The sequence below is a fragment of the Prionailurus viverrinus genome, chromosome B3, assembly GCF_022837055.1.
Source record: "Prionailurus viverrinus isolate Anna chromosome B3, UM_Priviv_1.0, whole genome shotgun sequence".
NCBI lineage: Eukaryota > Metazoa > Chordata > Mammalia > Carnivora > Felidae > Prionailurus > Prionailurus viverrinus.
This window is the reverse complement of record NC_062566.1, coordinates 54,213,196-54,231,521: the sequence shown is the minus strand read 5'-3', so window position 1 is coordinate 54,231,521 and position 18,326 is coordinate 54,213,196. Positions and strand designations below refer to the sequence as shown.

At 40.2% G+C, this 18,326-nt stretch overlaps 1 protein-coding gene across 6 annotated transcripts in view; it reads left to right on the top strand.

Moving 5' to 3' along the window:
* Positions 1-15,922, top strand: part of TRIM69 (tripartite motif containing 69) — a 51,242-nt gene extending 35,320 nt beyond the window's left edge. For 2 of the 6 annotated variants that reach the window (XM_047861335.1, XM_047861332.1), the window contains exons 2-7: positions 586-1,062; positions 1,846-2,007; positions 5,074-5,307; positions 6,064-6,086; positions 6,169-6,293; positions 15,326-15,922. In XM_047861335.1, the coding sequence (XP_047717291.1) occupies positions 736-1,062; positions 1,846-2,007; positions 5,074-5,307; positions 6,064-6,086; positions 6,169-6,293; positions 15,326-15,867 (1,413 nt within the window). In that variant the 5' untranslated portion in view covers positions 586-735 and the 3' untranslated portion in view covers positions 15,868-15,922. Of the gene's footprint in view, positions 1-585; positions 1,063-1,845; positions 2,008-5,065; positions 5,308-6,063; positions 6,087-6,168; positions 6,294-15,325 lie in introns of those variants that run through there. The other 4 variants (XM_047861336.1, XM_047861334.1, XM_047861333.1 and 1 more) reach the window with 4 other exon arrangements.
* The last annotated feature ends 2,404 nt before the right edge of the window (positions 15,923-18,326 follow it).

Sequence of the window (18,326 nt, the reverse complement as noted above, 5' to 3'; positions counted from 1 at the left end):
AACAAAACAAAAAGGAAGTAACTAGCAGAATGGAAATTGAAAGTAAAACTTTTAAGCAACACATGGGGAAAGTGGGTGGAAGGGTATACAAGTAGAAACATTCTTTGGTTGAATACTCTTGATTTTTCTGCCTTAGTTCTCTATTATATTTTAAATAGAGCTGGGAGTAGGGATAAATGATAATGTTTGAAACTAATGAATTTATCAGATCACTTTCAAAGAGGAGGCTGGTGCTTTTATTCTGGCTGCACCAATTCTCAGCGCCTTTAGGAATACAGCCCACTAGGGGTACGTGGGTGGCTCAGTTGGTTAAGCGTTTGACTTAGGCTCAGGTCATGATCTCACAGCTCAGCAAGTGGGTTCCATTCCTGCATTGGGCTCTGCAGACAGCTCAAAGCCTGGAGCCTGTTTCAGATTCTGTGTCTCCCTCTTGCTCTCTGCCCCTCCCCCACTCACACTCTATCTCTCAAAAATAAACATTAAAAAAAAAAAAAAAAAGGAATGGAGCCCACTGTCCTGGAGTGCTGAAATGGGCAGCAAGAAAGATAAATTCATTTTAGCTGTTTTTTTTTTTTTTTCCCAAAGGTATCTTCCAGCCCCTCCTCCAACATCGACCCAGGCAACTATGGTGAAGTGCATGATCTGATCACCCAGATACCCTCTCAAGTGCAGATACAAGATATTACTAAGGAGCTACACTGCCCACTGTGTAATGATTGGTTCCGTGATCCATTGATGCTAAGCTGTGGCCACAACTTCTGCCAGGCTTGTATCCAAAACTTTTGGAAGCAGCAAGCAAAGGAAACATTCTGTCCTGAGTGTAAGATGCTATGTCAATATAGCAACTGTACATTCAACCTTGTGCTAGAGAAGCTGGTAGAGAAGATTAAGAAGCTACCCTTACTCAAGGGCCATCCACAGTGCCCAGAGCATGGAGAGAACCTGAAACTATTCAGTAAGCCAGATGGGAAACTGATCTGCTTTCAATGCAAAGATGCTCGGTTGTCTGTGGGGCAGTCTAAAGATTTCCTGCAGATCTCTGATGCTGTCACTTTCTTCATGGTGGGTGAGCCCTGGGCCTTGAATAATGCCTTAGGAGAGCAGGGAAAAATCTTTTGTAGGTTTTCTTCTTTCTTTCAGCCCCACCCCTCTATTCAGATGATTATTAGTAAGCTTAGAAAATACAACATATCTTGCAACGTTCTTTCTCTAGAGTTGCTGATGATAGGAAAGAACAGTGGAGTAGCTCTAAGCCTACTCCTCCCTCCCCCAATCAAATATTTACTTACACTCTGCAATGACAGCACTCTACTAGACACTGGGTAGAATGTGGATGTACAAGATATTGCTCTTGTTATAAAAGTCTTGAAATTTAGGCAAGTTCAAAATGAATAAAACAACAGAAGCAAGACATTCTACTATTGAGAGCTAAATTTCATCACATTTGTAAAATTCATAAATATTTAGAATTTCAGAGAAGATTAGAGAAAACTGAAATAGGGGATGTGTGGTGAAGGAAAGCTTGAATTGGGAAATCATTTGCATTTTAATGGGCAGAAATGGGAAATGAGTGCTCTAAGTGATAATAATGTACATAAAAGTAGAGACAGTGAGAACAGTATAACTTCTAGAGTAGAAGATGTAGAGTTCTATTACCTTCTTCAACCCCCTACAGTAAGCTAATAAGAGCATAAAACTAAATTTTTCTGCTGCTTGTTATATTCTTCACAATTCTTAGAAGAGACAGGAATTGTAGTTCAGGGTAAAGGAAAGATTTTTGCAGCAAGAGCTTGCTTTTTTTTTTTTTTTTTTTTTTTTTTTTCTTCTCACACTCTGGGGCTTTAGGAGAGATGTCCCTATGGTCCTTCGTCTCCCGAGTTAGTGTGGATTAAGTCTGTGTGGTATTCCCAGGAGGAGCTTACCATCCACCAGGGTCAACTGGAGACAACACTGAAGGAACTTCAGTCTCTGAAGAATATGCAGAAAGATGCTATTGCTGCTTACAAGGTGAGAAGCAGGGCAGAGGGGCTATGAGATAGACCTGGAACACTTTCCTTGTAACTTCAGCCATGTGAGTGTAAAGGATACACTAAATGGCACCTGGGCTATAGCATTAGAAAATGGACACTGTAGGATAGAATGAAATACAGCAGTGAAGTAAGTTCTCAATGGTTCTTCAACAGAGAGAGCACACTGAACTTTCCCATTATATGCTGATCCTTCTTATGTCCCCATCCCTAGGTGATTGTTCTGGGTTTGTGATCTGTCTGGTCTTTCTCTTTATATATGGCAAAATAAGGAATTTATCAGAAAAATGCACTAAGGATTACTATGTCCAAAGAAATACCTTTCTTTTGAGTTTACCATCAGTCTACCTCTGATTGAAGGTCTCTTGGATTGCTGGTTTTTATCATCTGATTTGATCTTTCCTAGCTCCCCTCAAACTAAATAAATAAACTATTGCTGTTTTATATATACAGGGGATCTAGGACAACTAATAGTTAGAAACTTGGCAAAGCAGTCCCTGGGTTATGGGGCTAAACTGGGAGTTCTGTTTCTTCATTAATTATTCTATGGAGGAGGGGATTCTCTGGAATTTGGCATTGTACAGAAATACGCACAATGAGAGAAAGAAGAAGGATAGATGGAAATAATGTCTCCAGAGAATGTTGTTTCTGTTGTAAGAGTTCCTAGTTCAGCTATTACAGTCAACATTCATTCATTAAAAAAAAATTTATTGAGTGGGTAAGGCATTATACTAGATACTATATTACACTAGGGTGGGAAACAGATTAATGGGATTGAGTGATCCCATCAATAGCAATAAAATGACAACTGTGATAATTACTATGAATGAAGGCAAAGCGTGCTACAAGAGCATATACATGAAGAACTAATTTAGGCTAGGGAAAGGGTATTCTCTGAAGAAATCACCTACTAAAAACTGAGAACCAGGGGCACCTGGGTGGCTCAGTCAGTTAAGTGTCTGACTTCAGCTCAGGTCATGAGCTCACGATTTGTGAGTTTGAGCCCCACGTTGGGCTCTGTGCTGACAGCTCAGAGCCTGGAGCCTCCTTCAGATTCTGTGTTTCCCCCTCTCTCTGCCCCTCCCATGCTCATGCTCTGTCTTTCTCTGTCTCTCAATAATAAATAAACATTAAAAAATTTGTTTTAATTGAGAACTGAAGGATAAGTAACTTAGCCAAGGGAACTGATTGAGAGGAATATGAAGGAAGTGGCCTGGAGAAGAATGTTCTATGAAGAGCAAAGAACATATGGAAAAGTCCTGATAGGAAACTAGTTGCTATATTAAATAGAGAGAAGCTAATAAAATTAGATCATGGTAAGCAAAATGAGATTGAAGAGGTGGATATGGGCCCAATTATGTGGGCCCTTGGAGATAAATTAGGAATTTTGAACTTCATCCTATGAATAATGAGAAGGCATTAAAGGGTTTAGATAGGACATGATTTCATCTTATTTTGAAAATATCAGTCCAGTGGCTGTGAGAAGAGAGACAATGACAGGATAATGGTTAGAAGGCTACTGCAGTAATCCCAGAGAATAGTGAGAGTGGCTTGGACAAGAGAAGCAGTGGAGATAGAAATAAACAGCTTTGGCATATACTTTGGAGATTGAAAAAAAAAACAAAACCTGGATGTGGTGACTGATTAGATGTGAGGGGTGAGTGGAAATGTCAAATAGGTAGTTGGATACAGGAATCTAGACCTTGGAAGTTGGTCTAGGATGGAAATAAGAAGTCAGCATACAGACTGATTTAAATCTGTGTGAGAAGAGGAGATTACCTAGAAAGAGAATGTAGAAAGAGAAGGGGAAAGAGCCCAGGAAAAAAAATCAAATAACTCTAATATTCAGAGCTTGGTTAGAGGACACAAAACCAACAAATAAGAGTGAGAATAGTAGTGAAATAGGCAAAAGGAAGACTGGAGATGTGTGAGCTAGAGGATAGAGTGAATTTTAAGTGTGCCATTATAATGATGGACCATAGAATCCAACCTGGACAAAAGGGGACATGGAGGCAGAGAAGATGAACAGAAATGGAGGGGGTCAATGAATAAGAGGTTTCAATGATACCCAATAATTGTTTCTATAGAGGTATCTGACTAAGTGAGCATAATAAGTTAATTTTGGGGTTCCTGGGTATCTCAGTTGGTTAAGCGTCTACTCTTGATTTTGGCTCAGGTCATGACCTCATGGTTTGTGAGCTGAAGCCCCACATTAGGCTTTGTGCTGCCAGCATGTGGAGCCTGCTTGGAATTCTCTCTCTCCTCTCTCTCTGTCCCTTCCCCTGCTCGTGATCGTGCACACGCTTTCTCTCTCAAAATAAATAAATAAACTTAAAAAAAAATTTTTTTTAAAGAGTTAATTTTGGAGGTAGTGAAATGGCTGGGCATGATAAAGTCCTGTGTGATTAAAAGAATGAGTAGATACAGGGGAGATCACTAGACATGATGAGGATAAGGATCTGAGAAGCCTGGATGTCAGATGGTTCACCGCTCAGGATGTTGCAGTTACCTGAGAAAAAGGGTGTTAAGTGTAGCAGTTATCAATTTCAGTGCTTCAGACATTGTCCATTTCCTGCTTCTTCTATGTTGTCTTGGTAGCAGAAGTGGCATCCACCCTCCCCCCAGCTCTGATTTCTAGATAAGAATAGTTCTTTCAGCCTCGTTATGGCCCCAGTCTGACAGCATCACTTGGTAGACACTGGTTTGTACTTCTGGGTAGGAAAGTACTATCATTCATTGCAGGATGTTTAACTAATTAATTAACCCCACAGCCTTATATGGCATTGGTTACCACCTCAGTACTGTAATAGGAACCTAAAGACCACTTTTGATGATTTCCTTCCTAAACTATTAAACTGACAGAAAAACAAAGTAAATCTCCCAAAGGATTCCTATTAGTATGGTTAAGTGATGATACTCAAGAGTCATTTTTATGCATTTTCCTGTTATGGTATTTCCCGCATTGTGTGAGTATTGATGGTGTGGGCCCCCATCCCCAAGAGCTAGTCTCAGTAATTACCATGGTGATGATCATGGAGGTTTCCAGGAAAACAAGCTACATCTGCAGCAACACATCTCCTTGGAGTTTCTAAAGCTACATCAGTTCCTGCACAGCAAAGAAAAGAACATTTTAAATGAGCTCCGAGAAGAGGGGAAAGCCTTGAACGAGGATATGGAGCTGAATCTGAACCAGCTTCAGGAACAGTGTCTCCTAGCCAAGGAGATGTTGGTGAGCATCCAGGCACGGATGGAACAGCAGGATCCCTTCGACTTTCTCAAAGTAAGACTCCATATTAACATAATTATGGGTACACCAGTTAGGGGAAAGAGGGTTGGAAAAGACATAGAAGCAGCTTTTCCCCACCAGGAGGGGAAAAAAAAGAACTGCCGTAGTGCTTTTAAGATTTTCTGGGAGAAATGCAGAAGGCTACTTTTGCCTTACACTCAGTAGAAAGCTTTGCCTTCACCCTCCTAAAAAAAGATAATAAATGCCCTTAGTAATGGTATCTATTAATATTTTAATGTTTCTTCATAAAGAATTTTGAAGATTTGTTTCTCAAAAATAAGAATGTTGAAACTTAGATTGGCTTTCAATTGACCTGTTTGAAAGGTGTTTGCCAATATTTACTATCTGAAGCTTCACCTCCGAAGTGTCATTGATTATCACCTTAGCACTCAGAAGTTTACTTAGTCAGAGTAAGAGAAAGTGGCTTTGGGTCTGGAAAGCCTACACTATTTTTCTCCTGAGACCATTTGGCAGTATAGGTAGAAATAGCCTAGCTATTAATTTCTCCCCTTGTTTCATGTAAAAGGCAACACTAGAAAACCAGAATAAGATAAGGCCAGTTTATCCTGGGTTAGATGAAGGATACCGATCAGAAAAGATATATGGAGGTTGGGATGAATTGGAATGGCAACATCTGCACAGAATCTCAGTACTGATGATAAAATTCTGGTGGTGGCCAGTATCACCAAAGAAATTTCTGGAGTTGATGAGCAGGCATCTAATTTCTTTATTGCTCCTTTTCTCTTCTAGGATATCACATCTCTCTTGGATAGGTAAGTGTTTCTATATGGTATTAATATCCTTCCTCCAGTTCCTGGAGGATGTCTAAGAATAAGTGATTTATGTCCCCTGCAGCTTGGAACAAGGAACAAAGGTGCTGATACCCAGAGAGCTTATCTCCAGAAAGTTGAACCCAGGCCTGTACAAAGGTCCCATCCAGTACATGATGTGGAGGGAAATGCAATCCTCTCTCTCTCCAGGTATCAGAGGGTCATAGCTATTGGTTCCTGGGTCTCCCAGTCTCTGTTTCTTCTGTGGGAACTCTTCTGTGGCCCTAATTAGTACAGTAAAACCTTGGATTGCAAGTAACTTGTTCAGTGAGTATTCTGCAAGACAAGCAAACATTTCTAATAAATTTTAACTTGATAAACAAGTGATGTCTTGCAATATGAGTAGTACGTGACACCAAATGTCCCATGATCATAACTAAACCAATGGTTTCTCTCTCTCTCCTGTGTCTCTCTCTCTGTGGGATTGTGAGCAATTGTCAGTGCAATGCCACATTTCCATGAAATCCTCAAAAGGAGGCAAAAGCAAGTGTTATTGGATAGGTTCCTTGTTAGAGTTGCACAAAAAGAAAGACTCCATTGAGCCAATAGATAGCAGTGATTCTGTTAGTGATAGTGAAAGTCGTCCTACACAATAACCCTCCCCTTGTTTCCCTCACACCAGCCATGAAGGTTTTCAAAGGTAAATGCGGGTTAATTTGTTTATTTGTCTTTATGTTTTGTATTTTTTAAGTTTATTTTTCAGAGAGACAGAGACAGTGTGAGTGAGGGAAGGATAGAGAGAGAGGGGGAGAAAGAATCCCAAGCAGGCTCTGCACTGCAAAACAGAGCTCAAAGGGAGAGAGAGAGAAAATTCCAAGCAGGCTCCTCCCTGTCAGCACAGAGCCCAATGTGGGGCCCCAACACACAAACCATGAGATGATGACCTGAGCTGAAGTCAGATGCTTAACTGACTGAGCCACCCAGGCGTCTCCCCACTGGTGTATTTTTAAATTTCAGTTATTGAGTTCTTCATCTCTGATTTTCTATATTTTCTATGTCTTTGTTGAAAGTCTCACCGAGATTCTCCACTCTTAAGTCCAATGAGTATCTTATGACCATCACTTTGAATTCTTTGCCAGGCATATTCTTTATCTCCATTTAATTTAGCTCTTTTGTGGTGATTTTGTCCTGTTCTTTCTTCTTCTCCTTTTTTTCTTTTTAAGTTTTATTTATTTAAGTAATCTCCACACCCAACACAGAGCTTGAGCTCATGACTCCAAGATGAAGAATTGTACATTCTTCTGAATGAGCCAGCCAGGCACCCCTGTCCTATTCTTTCATTTGGGACACATTCCTCTGTCTCCTCATTTTGTCTAACTTTCTGTGTTTGTTTCAATGTATTAGTAAAGTCAGTTATGTCTCCTGATCTTGAAAGTAGAGGTCTTCTTAGAAGTCCTGTGGTGGCTGTAGCACAATATCCCCTGTTTACCAGAAGCAGGAGCTTCAGGGGTGTCTCCTATGGGGGTGTACCCCATTATTGTGGCTGACCCTCATTTGCTTTCAGTTCAGTTGTCTTCATAGGCCCACTTTGCCCATTGTGGGCTGGGTTTGGCCCCTGTGATGTTAAGAGGACAGTCTGGGGCCATCATGGGCTTGTAGTTGGGCAGTGTCAGCAGTCAGATCAGATGCCTGCCTTCAGCCTGTTTGCCAGGGCTGTGGTTGCACTGAATTTTAGGGTGCTCTCCCTGCCTTGTCCCCTGAGAGGCTTTTGTTGGTGGGTGGGGCCTGCAGTCAGGCTAGATGTCTTCTGGGGCTATAGACACGCTGATTGACAGGGCATTCTCTGTACTGCCAGTTACAAGGTTTGGCTGCTGGGACTGTAAGTTTACTGGTGTGTGTTGTTATCTTCCAATAAGGGCAATTTTAAATGAGTGGAATTTGGAGCGGGGGTGCCTGGGTGGCTCAGTCAGTTAAGCCTCTGACTCTTAACTTTGGCTTAGGTCATGATCTCATGGTTCATGAATTGGAGCCCTGCATTGGGCTCTGCACTGACAGCGGGGAGCCTGCTTGGGATTCTCTGTCTCCTCTTTCTCTGCCCCTCCCCAACTTATGCACGTGCTCTCTCTCTCTCTCTCAAAAAGAAATAAATAAAAAAAAAAAAAAAGGAAGAAAGAAAAAGAAATAACCTGAAACTTAAAAAAATAAGTAAATAGAAGAACCATATGATCCTGTCAATCGATGCAGAAAAGGCCTTCGACAAAATCCAGCACCCTTTCTTAATAAAAACCCTTGAGAAAGTCGGGATAGAAGGAACATACTTAAGGATCATAAAAGCCATTTATGAAAAGCCCACAGCTAACATCATCCTCAACGGGGAAAAACTGAGAGCTTTTTCCCTGAGATCAGGAACACGACAAGGATGCCCACTCTCACCGCTGCTGTTTAACATAGTGCTGGAAGTTCTAGCATCAGCAATCAGACAACAAAAGGAAATCAAAGGCATCAAAATTGGCAAAGATGAAGTCAAGCTTTCGCTTTTTGCAGATGACGTGATATTATACATGGAAAATCCGATAGACTCCACCAAAAGTCTGCTAGAACTGATACAGGAATTCAGCAAAGTTGCAGGATACAAAATCAATGTACAGAAATCAGTTGCATTCTTTTTTTTTTTTTTTTTTTTTTTTATTTTTTTATTTATTTTTTTAAATTTTTTTTTTCAACGTTTATTTATTTTTGGGACAGAGAGAGACAGAGCATGAACAGGGGAGGGGCAGAGAGAGAGGGAGACAAGAATCTGAACAGGAAACAGGCTCCAGGCTCTGAGCCATCAGCCCAGAGCCCGACGCGGGGCTCGAACTCACGGACCGCGAGATCGCGACCTGGCTGAAGTCGGATGCTTAACCGACTGTGCCACCCAGGCGCCCCTCAGTTGCATTCTTATACACTAACAATGAAGCAACAGAAAGACAAATAAAGAAACTGATCCCATTCACAATTGCACCAAGAAGCATAAAATACCTAGGAATAAATCTAACCAAAGATGTAAAGGATCTGTATGCTGAAAACTATAGAAAGCTTATGAAGGAAATTGAAGAAGATTTAAAGAAATGGAAAGACATTCCCTGCTCATGGATTGGAAAAATAAATATTGTCAAAATGTCAATACTACCCAAAGCTATCTACACATTCAATGCAATCCCAATCAAAATTGCACCAGCATTCTTCTTGAAACTAGAACAAGCAATCCTAAAATTCATATGGAATCACAAAAGGCCCCGAATAGCCAAAGGAATTTTGAAGAAGAAGACCAAAGCAGGAGGCATCACAATCCCAGACTTTAGCCTCTACTACAAAGCTGTCATCATCAAGACAGCATGGTATTGGCACCAAAACAGACACATAGACCAATGGAATAGAATAGAAACCCCAGAACTAGACCCACAAACGTATGGCCAACTCATCTTTGACAAAGCAGGAAAGAACATCCAATGGAAAAAAGACAGCCTCTTTAACAAATGGTGCTGGGAGAACTGGACAGCAACATGCAGAAGGTTGAAACTAGACCACTTTCTCACACCATTCACAAAAATAAACTCAAAATGGATAAAGGACCTAAATGTGAGACAGGAAACCATCAAAACCTTAGAGGAGAAAGCAGGAAAAGACCTCTCTGACCTCAGCCGTAGCAATCTCTTACTCGACACATCCCCAAAGGCAAGGGAATTAAAAGCAAAAGTGAATTACTGGGACCTTATGAAGATAAAAAGCTTCTGCACAGCAAAGGAAACAATCCACAAAACTAAAAGGCAACCAACGGAATGGGAAAAGATATTCGCAAATGACATATCGGACAAAGGGCTAGTATCCAAAATCTATAAAGAACTCACCAAACTCCACACCCGAAAAACAAATAACCCAGTGAAGAAATGGGCAGAAAACATGAATAGACACTTCTCTAAAGAAGACATCCGGATGGCCAACAGGCACATGAAAAGATGTTCAGCGTCGCTCCTTATCAGGGAAATACAAATCAAAACCACACTCAGGTATCACCTCACGCCAGTCAGAGTGGCCAAAATGAACAAATCAGGAGACTATAGATGCTGGAGAGGATGTGGAGAAACGGGAACCCTCTTGCACTGTTGGTGGGAATGCAAATTGGTGCAGCCGCTCTGGAAAGCAGTGTGGAGGTTCCTCAGAAAATTAAAAATAGACCTACCCTATGACCCAGCAATAGCACTGCTAGGAATTTATCCAAGGGATACAGGAGTACTGATGCATAGGGCCACTTGTACCCCAATGTTCATAGCAGCACTCTCAACAATAGCCAAATTATGGAAAGAGCCTAAATGTCCATCAACTGATGAATGGATAAAGAAATTGTGGTTTATATACACAATGGAATATTACGTGGCAATGAGAAAAAATGAAATATGGCCTTTTGTAGCAACGTGGATGGAACTGGAGAGTGTGATGCTAAGTGAAATAAGCCATACAGAGAAAGACAGATACCATATGGTTTCACTCTTATGTGGATCCTGAGAAACTGAACAGGAACCCATGGGGGAGGGGAAGGAAAAAAAAAAAAAAAGAGGTTAGAATGGGAGAGAGCCAAAGCATAAGAGACTGTTAAAAACTGAGAACAAACTGAGGGTTGATGGGGGGTGGGAGGGAGGAGAGGGTGGGTGATGGGTATTGAGGAGGGCACCTTTTGGGATGAGCACTGGGTGTTGTATGGAAACCAATTTGTCAATAAATTTCATAAAAAAAAAATAAGTAAATAAAAGGGTGGAATGGGTTATACTGTGAAGGGTTCAGGAGGGATTTGGAATGAGGCAGTAGTGAAGGGAATAGATCACTCACTTGCAAAGGTTCACTAAGAAGGGAGGATGTGAACATGGCAGCAGAGTTAAAAGAGGACTTTAAAAAAATTATTTATTTTAAGTAATCTCTACACCCAACATGAGGCTTGAACCCATGACCCTGAGATCAAGAATTGCATGCTCTTCTGACTGAATCAGCCAGGCACCCCAAAAGAGGACATTTATAAAAAAAATTTTTTTAATGTTTATTTATTTTTGAGAGACACAGTAACAGAGTGAGAGCAGGGGAGGGTCAGAGAGAGAGGAAGACACAGAATCTAAAGCAGGCTCCAGGCACTGGGCTATCAGCACAGAGCCCAACATGGGGCTTGAACCCACCAACTGTGAGATCATGACCTGAGCCAAAGCTGGACGCTTAACTGACTGAGCCACCCAGGCACCCCAAAAGAGGGCTTTCTAAAACAGACTGAGGGAAAACAGCCTAAAGAAAGGCAGAAACCAATGGTATAAGACTGTGGATAACTGGTGGTAGTAGGGAAGAGTGAGTGAGATCTAGAAAGAGAAGTACTGACTTTCCTCAGTTTCCTCTGAAAATGGAGAGGAGATAAAATAGTAAAGGCAAACAATTTTCATCAGATGGAACTTGCAGTAGACATGGGACGAAATGAGGGATCCCTATAAGATGTACTATAATTTCTCTATGAAGCAGGAGAAGAAGTCATCTGCTGGCAGTGAGGAAGGAACAGATGTTTGAGGAGAGAGCCAAAAGTCTGAAATTGCTGTGAGAAACTGGAGAGAGTTTGATTTAGGAAATACAGTAGGGGTGATGGTCGAGCACAGAGTGGAAATAATGAATCTGTAATAATATCTACACATGTACAATTTTGTGATTTTCCTCCAGCAGTGGTCAGGAATTGGCATTTGAATTTTGACAGCTGGATAGATCCAGAGTTGGAGAGTTACATGACAAATGCTGCAGACACAAGGTTAAAAATGATAAGGTTATTGGCAATAAAGCTGCCAATACTAAGCAGTTTAGGGAAGGATTTTAAGCCAGAAGGCAGACAGATCAGGATAGTAAGGAGAAATGAGGCACTAGAGTTGTTAATGAAGTCAAGTAATGGTTGTAGGGGGAGATGAGAGTGAGAAAATAAAATATAAGAGAATGGGGTATCTGAGTTTAAGATTTTAGAGAATGGAGTCAGAAATCACTAGCAGTAAAGCCAAGGATGTACAAGAATGGAAAAATGGCTATATCCAAAGGATAGTGAAATCCCTTGAGATGATGAGCTGGAGGTGGGATAGTGGTGTACAGCTAATCCAAAGCACAGAGAATATAATCAGGAAGTCTGTACATAACAACATCAAATAGAGATAGAGAGTAATATGAGACGTAATAAGAGCCTCAAAAGAAGAGTGATTTTTACATGAGGATAAGGATTAGAGTAAGGGTCTAGAAGTGGGGGTGGTGGCTCCTGGATCTCTGGCTCTGAATTTAGAAAACTAATAGTTTCATGGACTTTTCAAGTTGTATTTTTTGGAGAAGAATAGGTTTCTGTAAAGTAAGGAGGTGATAAGAGAATTCTGTAGAGTGGGGATACTGGAGAGTTACTTAGGGAGGGAGTTCTGAAGGGCAGAGTGGAAAGGGTTTGGTAGGAGCAATGGGAGGATGGGTGAAGGTACAGGAAGCAAAGAACAGAATAATGGGATAATGGGATAAGAGTACATGGAGGGTAAATCATTGAATGGGTCTACATTATGGGTTTTGGCCAAGGATAACAGGAATATGAAACGTGGTGGAATTAGTTAATGTCAAGGATTCAAATGGAACTTTGAAGTTTATTTATTTAACAAATAGTTACTTGAATACCCAGGAACAGTTCCCAATTTTGAAGGTATGTAAGGAAATAAAACAGATGAAGTCCCATCCTGTCAGAGATTACAGTCTAATGGAGGAAATGGACAATGCTAACAGTAAGTAATGTCACACAGTGATAACCATTGTCAAGAAAGTCAAGTAAGGTACATTCAGTAAGTATTTATGAGCAAAAAGTAAGATAGGGTACAGACAGTGATGAATAGATGAACATGCTATTTTAGACAGAAGGGCCAGAAAAAAACCTCTTTGAAGAGGTAACTCCCCCTCCCTATGTTTCACTGTGGATATTTCCAAACATACAGAAAAGCTTAAAGAATTTTATAGTGAACATCACTATACCTACCTAGATTCTATCACTAACATCTTACTGAACTTGCATTAACAAAGGCTGGAATAAGGTGAAGGAGTGAACCACATGGGGAAAGAGTGTTTTAGGACAAGGAAAGAAAGTGTAAAGGCCCTAAAATCTGAATGAGTTTGATACATTCAAGGAACAGCCAAAAGCAAAAGTGATTGGATCAAAGTAAATAAGGGAGATGTGTATTAGGAGATGAGGTCACAGAGGTAGGTAAATCATGTAGGTCCTATTTGCTCTGTAAGGACTCTGGATTTTATCTTGGGAGTGATGGAAAGTGTAAGAGTTGAGTAGGAGAACTGGATGATCTCATTCATATTATGGCAGAATAGGTTGCGGATGGGCAAGAGTGGAGACAGGACAGTTAAAAAGCTATTGCAAATAGTTCCAGGCCAGCAGTATTTAAGAAATCATCTGTCTCTATATTATGAGTAGGCTCAGATTACATTTTAAAGGTGGAGCTGACACAGAATTTACTGTTTGGTTGAATATGGTATGAGAAGAAAAGAGGGAAGGCAAAGCTGACTCCTAGGAATCTTCAGAGCTATGGCAGGTTGAGTTAGCTGGAGGTGTCAGAGGCTTGATGACAAAAGCAGACTAGGTTCTAAAAAGGTTGGTAAGAAGTCTGGATGATACTTCCAAAGAAATCCAGTCCTTGCATTGGAAAGAGCAACAACTTAAGGTAAATGGGGATATGGGAGGGAGGGAAGATTCAGCCTATATGAAAAAAGTCAGGATTCTACAAAGTCCCTTGTTGGAAGAGAAATCCTTGGGATGATAAAAAATAAGACTCTGGCTTTTCTGGGAAGAGAGAGCTGGACTGGATTGATCTCACTTCCAAGGATCAATAAATCCATTAACAACAAATGTATGTATGTATGTATCTGTGTCCTTTATGTGAACATATTGTCGTTATGTTTCCTTTATCAAATTTTGTGCCAAGGTTTGATTATCTTACAACTAAAATTTGTGAAAATTTCTAAGAGCTTAACTCTTAATTTCTGTACTATTTTGTCCCAGACTGGTAACCAAACACTCTTCCAACATCTCTTCATTTAGAAATTCCTTTTTATACTGCTGTCCATTTACTTGTCTAAACCAATGCTTATCAAATGGCCTGTGATGAGGACCAGTTTTTTTAATGTGTATTTATTTTTGAGAGAGAGAGAGAGAGAGAGAGAGAGAGAGAGCAAGTGGAGGAGGGAGCACGAGGATGGGGAACAGAGGATCTGAAGTGGGCTCTGCGCTGACAGCTTCAGCACTGACAGCAACGAGTCCAGGGCTCAAAATCACAAAATGCCAGATCACAACCTTAGCCGAAGTTGGAAACTCAATCGATTGAGCCAGGTGCCCCAGGTGCCCCAAGGACCAGGTTTTAAAATCTCAACCTGTCATAGACTGATGTGTTTGTGGAACAGAGTATAAATTAATTACCTGAAAAAGTGGAATTTAAGAAAATTACGAAGTACAAGACTGGTTGTTTAATTATTAGATTCAACTGACATAAAATTACTGTCAGATTGCTATGAAAATTTCTAAGAGCTTAACTCTTAATTTCTGTACTATTTTGTCCCAGACTGGTAACCAAACACTCTGAATAGCAGTGGCATAAACCACTCCACATCTCAAAAGTCCCATTATCTATTAAGCCAAATGTAAACTTCTCACCACTGTCCTCTAAACCCTTACCAGTTAGCTCAGACTTACCTGCCTGTAACAGGCAAGCCCTTACCTTCCCTCCCTCCCACATAAGCTACTATTTTTATTCCTTTCTTGCCTTTGTTTACTCAATGCATCCAGAATACATCTCACAGATGTTATATCATAACTGAAATGTTTTTTGTCCTTAGAAAGTTCTCCCAGGACAAACTTACCTAATTTTTATCCCATCAGCATTTGTATTTTCTTACATTTGGTCGAACATATTAATATTATTTGTATTGTTTTCTTTGTTACAGCATAAATTGGTTCAGAGTCAAGTCATATTTTTACCACAAATTAAAAGATATCTAGAATACAGCCACATGGGTATAAAACAATAAAAAGTATTTAAGTGATTACCTGCCTACGAGTATATGTACATGGGAAGATAAATTACTGGTGTCTGTGTAAATACTGTCTTTTACTTGGGGAATTTATATTCATCCATTTTCTCCCTATCCCTGCTTTATTTTCTTACTAGGCCTATCTCCATTAACTCTGGACCCTAAAACAGCTCACCCAAATCTGATGCTCTCCAAAAATCAAACCAGTGTGTGGCATGATGACATTAAGCAGGTAATGCCTGATGATCCAGAGAGGTTTGACTCAAGTGTGGCTGTGCTGGGCTCAAAAGGCTTCACATCTGGGAAGTGGTACTGGGAAGTGGATGTGTCAAAGAAGACAAAGTGGACAGTTGGAGTCGTCAGAGAATCCATCATTCGGAAGGGCAGCTGTCCTCTAACTCCTGAGCAAGGATTCTGGCTTTTAAGACTAAGGAACCAAACTGATCTAAAGGCTCTAGATTTACCTTCATGCAGTCTGAAACTGACTAACAACCTCAACAAGGTGGGAATATACCTGGATTATGAAGGAGGACAGGTGTCTTTCTACAATGCTAAAACCATGACCCACATTTACACCTTCACTAGCACTTTCATGGAGAAACTTTATCCCTACTTCTGTCCTTGCCTTAATGATGGTGGAGAGAATAAAGAACCATTGCATATCTTACATCCACAGTAATTACTCATACTATTGTGTAAATTCAGAGCGTTATTAAAGAGGTATTGAAATAGTTTACCAGTCTCACTGGTTTCTCTTCCCAATTTATGGGGAACTCTGGAATAATGAAGGAAAGATTCACAAACTAAATTCCATTCTCAGTGTCTTACGTGGATTTCACTGGAGCTTTTCAAGATGTCATTCTAATTCTCTGGGGTCTTCTATGACAGGAGCCACTCTTCACGAGAATGATCATCACACTGTTGTTACTGGAGCAAATCGCAACTTGAGTTTTGATGCTTGGGAACCCTTTTCAAACATGCCCAGAAATTCTATTATGCTGTCATTATTCTCAGCACAAGACTCTTAGTAGATACATTTTCAGATGTGTACTCTTCTTCCTATTTAATTATCTTTTAATATACAATTTGCAATACAGTTCTTTTCTAGAACTTGTTACTGTAGTTTTTAAAAAACTGCTCCAGAAATTTATAGAAAAAATAGGAAACGGTCTGGGTTAGTTTATAATCTTGTCTCGAATTCTCTCAAGATAGTTTTTGGTCCAATGAGCCTGACTCTCTTGGTCTCTTTTTCTTGCTTTAATCTACCTTCGGGAGTACTTGTTCCATACTCAAATACATTTAAGTATTTCAGAGTACTTTTGACTATGTCCTTTTCATCATTCCTGCCTATAATTTATTTATTTATTATGATTTTTTAATGTTTATTTACTTATTTTGAGAGAGAGCGAGCAAGTGGGAGAAGGAGCAGAAAGAGAGGAGAGAGAAAAAAAAGAGGTTCATCTAAGGATGAATCCTAATCAGGCTCTGCATTAACAGCATGGATCCCGATGCGGGGTCTGATCCCACAAACCATGAGATCATGACCAGAGCCAAAATCAAGAGTTGGACGCTCAAATGACTGAACCCGCCAGACTCCCCTCATCATTCCTGCCTATAATTTAAATATTAATACTTTTAATCTTATTTTCTCTAGTATATTCATCCTCCAGTGTGTTCCTTCTAAGTCTAAAGCTCTTAGCATCACTCATCTCAGCAGTACTCTTGATGAACCATCCCTTCTTTTCCTTTGAAGTCCCATCTAACTGGGCTCCATCCTCTATATCTAAAAGGCTTTTTTTGGGGGGGAGGGAGGTTATTTAGGACCTGCAGTACTGGCCCTTTAAAATTACAATTAGCACAGCTCTTTGGCAGGATAAAAGCCCCCTGTTTTATCAATCACATTGGGAAGGACACACACATGCCATAGGTAATATTCCTGCAGTGTTGGCAATACATATACAATATAATCATATTATAGCTGCTGATTTGGGTAAACAGTCATGACATTATGATGGTTATTTTTAAGAAATTACTTTAAACAAATAAGTCCCTTTCAATCAGAATGTAATAAGGACTTGTTTTGTGCCTGAAACCTCACTAGATTTTTTGAAGCATGAACCCCAATGTTTATAGCAGTGCTATCAACAATAGCCAAATTATGGAAAGAGCCCAAATGTCCCTTAACTGATGAATGGATAAAGCAGATGTGATAAATACACACACAGACACACACAATGGAATAGTACTCAGTGATGAAAAAGAATGAGATCTTGCCATTTGCAACAACATGGATGGGACCAGAGGGTATTATGCTAAGCAAAATAGTCAGAGAAAGACAGATATCATATATTTCACTCATATGTGGAATTTGAGAAATCAACAGATGAATATAGGGGAAGGGAAGGAAAAATAAGATAAAAACAGGGAGGCAAACCATAAGAGACTCTCAAATACAGAGAACAAACTGAGGGTTGATAGAGGGGAGGTGGATGGAGGGATGGGTTGAATGTGTGATGGGCATTAAGGAGGGCACTTTTGGGGATGAGCACTGGGTGTCATATGTAAGAGATACATCGCTGGGTTCTATCCCTGAAGCTAAGACTATACTGTATGTTAACTAACTTGAATTTAAATTAAAAAAAAAAAAGTTCATTTAAGGAGACTTAAATTCAGAAGCTTGGACCCCACCCAAGACCAACTAAATAAAAATCTCTAGCAGGTGGAGTCTGGGCATTTATAGGTCTAAAAGATCTCAGATAAAGAGCACCTGGCTGGCTCAGTTGATGGAGTGTATGACTCTTGATTTCAGGGTTGTAAGTTCAAGACCCACATTGGCTGTAGAGATTACTTAAAGATAAAATCTTTTAAAAATGTAAATAAAGGGGTGCCTGGATGGCTCAGTCGGTTGGGCGTCTGACTTTGGGTCAGGTCATGATCTCGCGGTCGGTGAGTTCCGGCCCCGCATCGGGCTCTGGGCTGACAGCTCAAAGCCTGGAGCCCGTTTCGGATTCTGTGTCTCCCTCTCTCTCTGACCCTCCCCTGCTCATGCTCTGTCTCTGTCTGTCTCAAAAATAAATAAATGTTAAAAAAAAAAGTTTAAAAAAAAGTAAATAAAAATAAAAGCTCTCAGGTGATTTT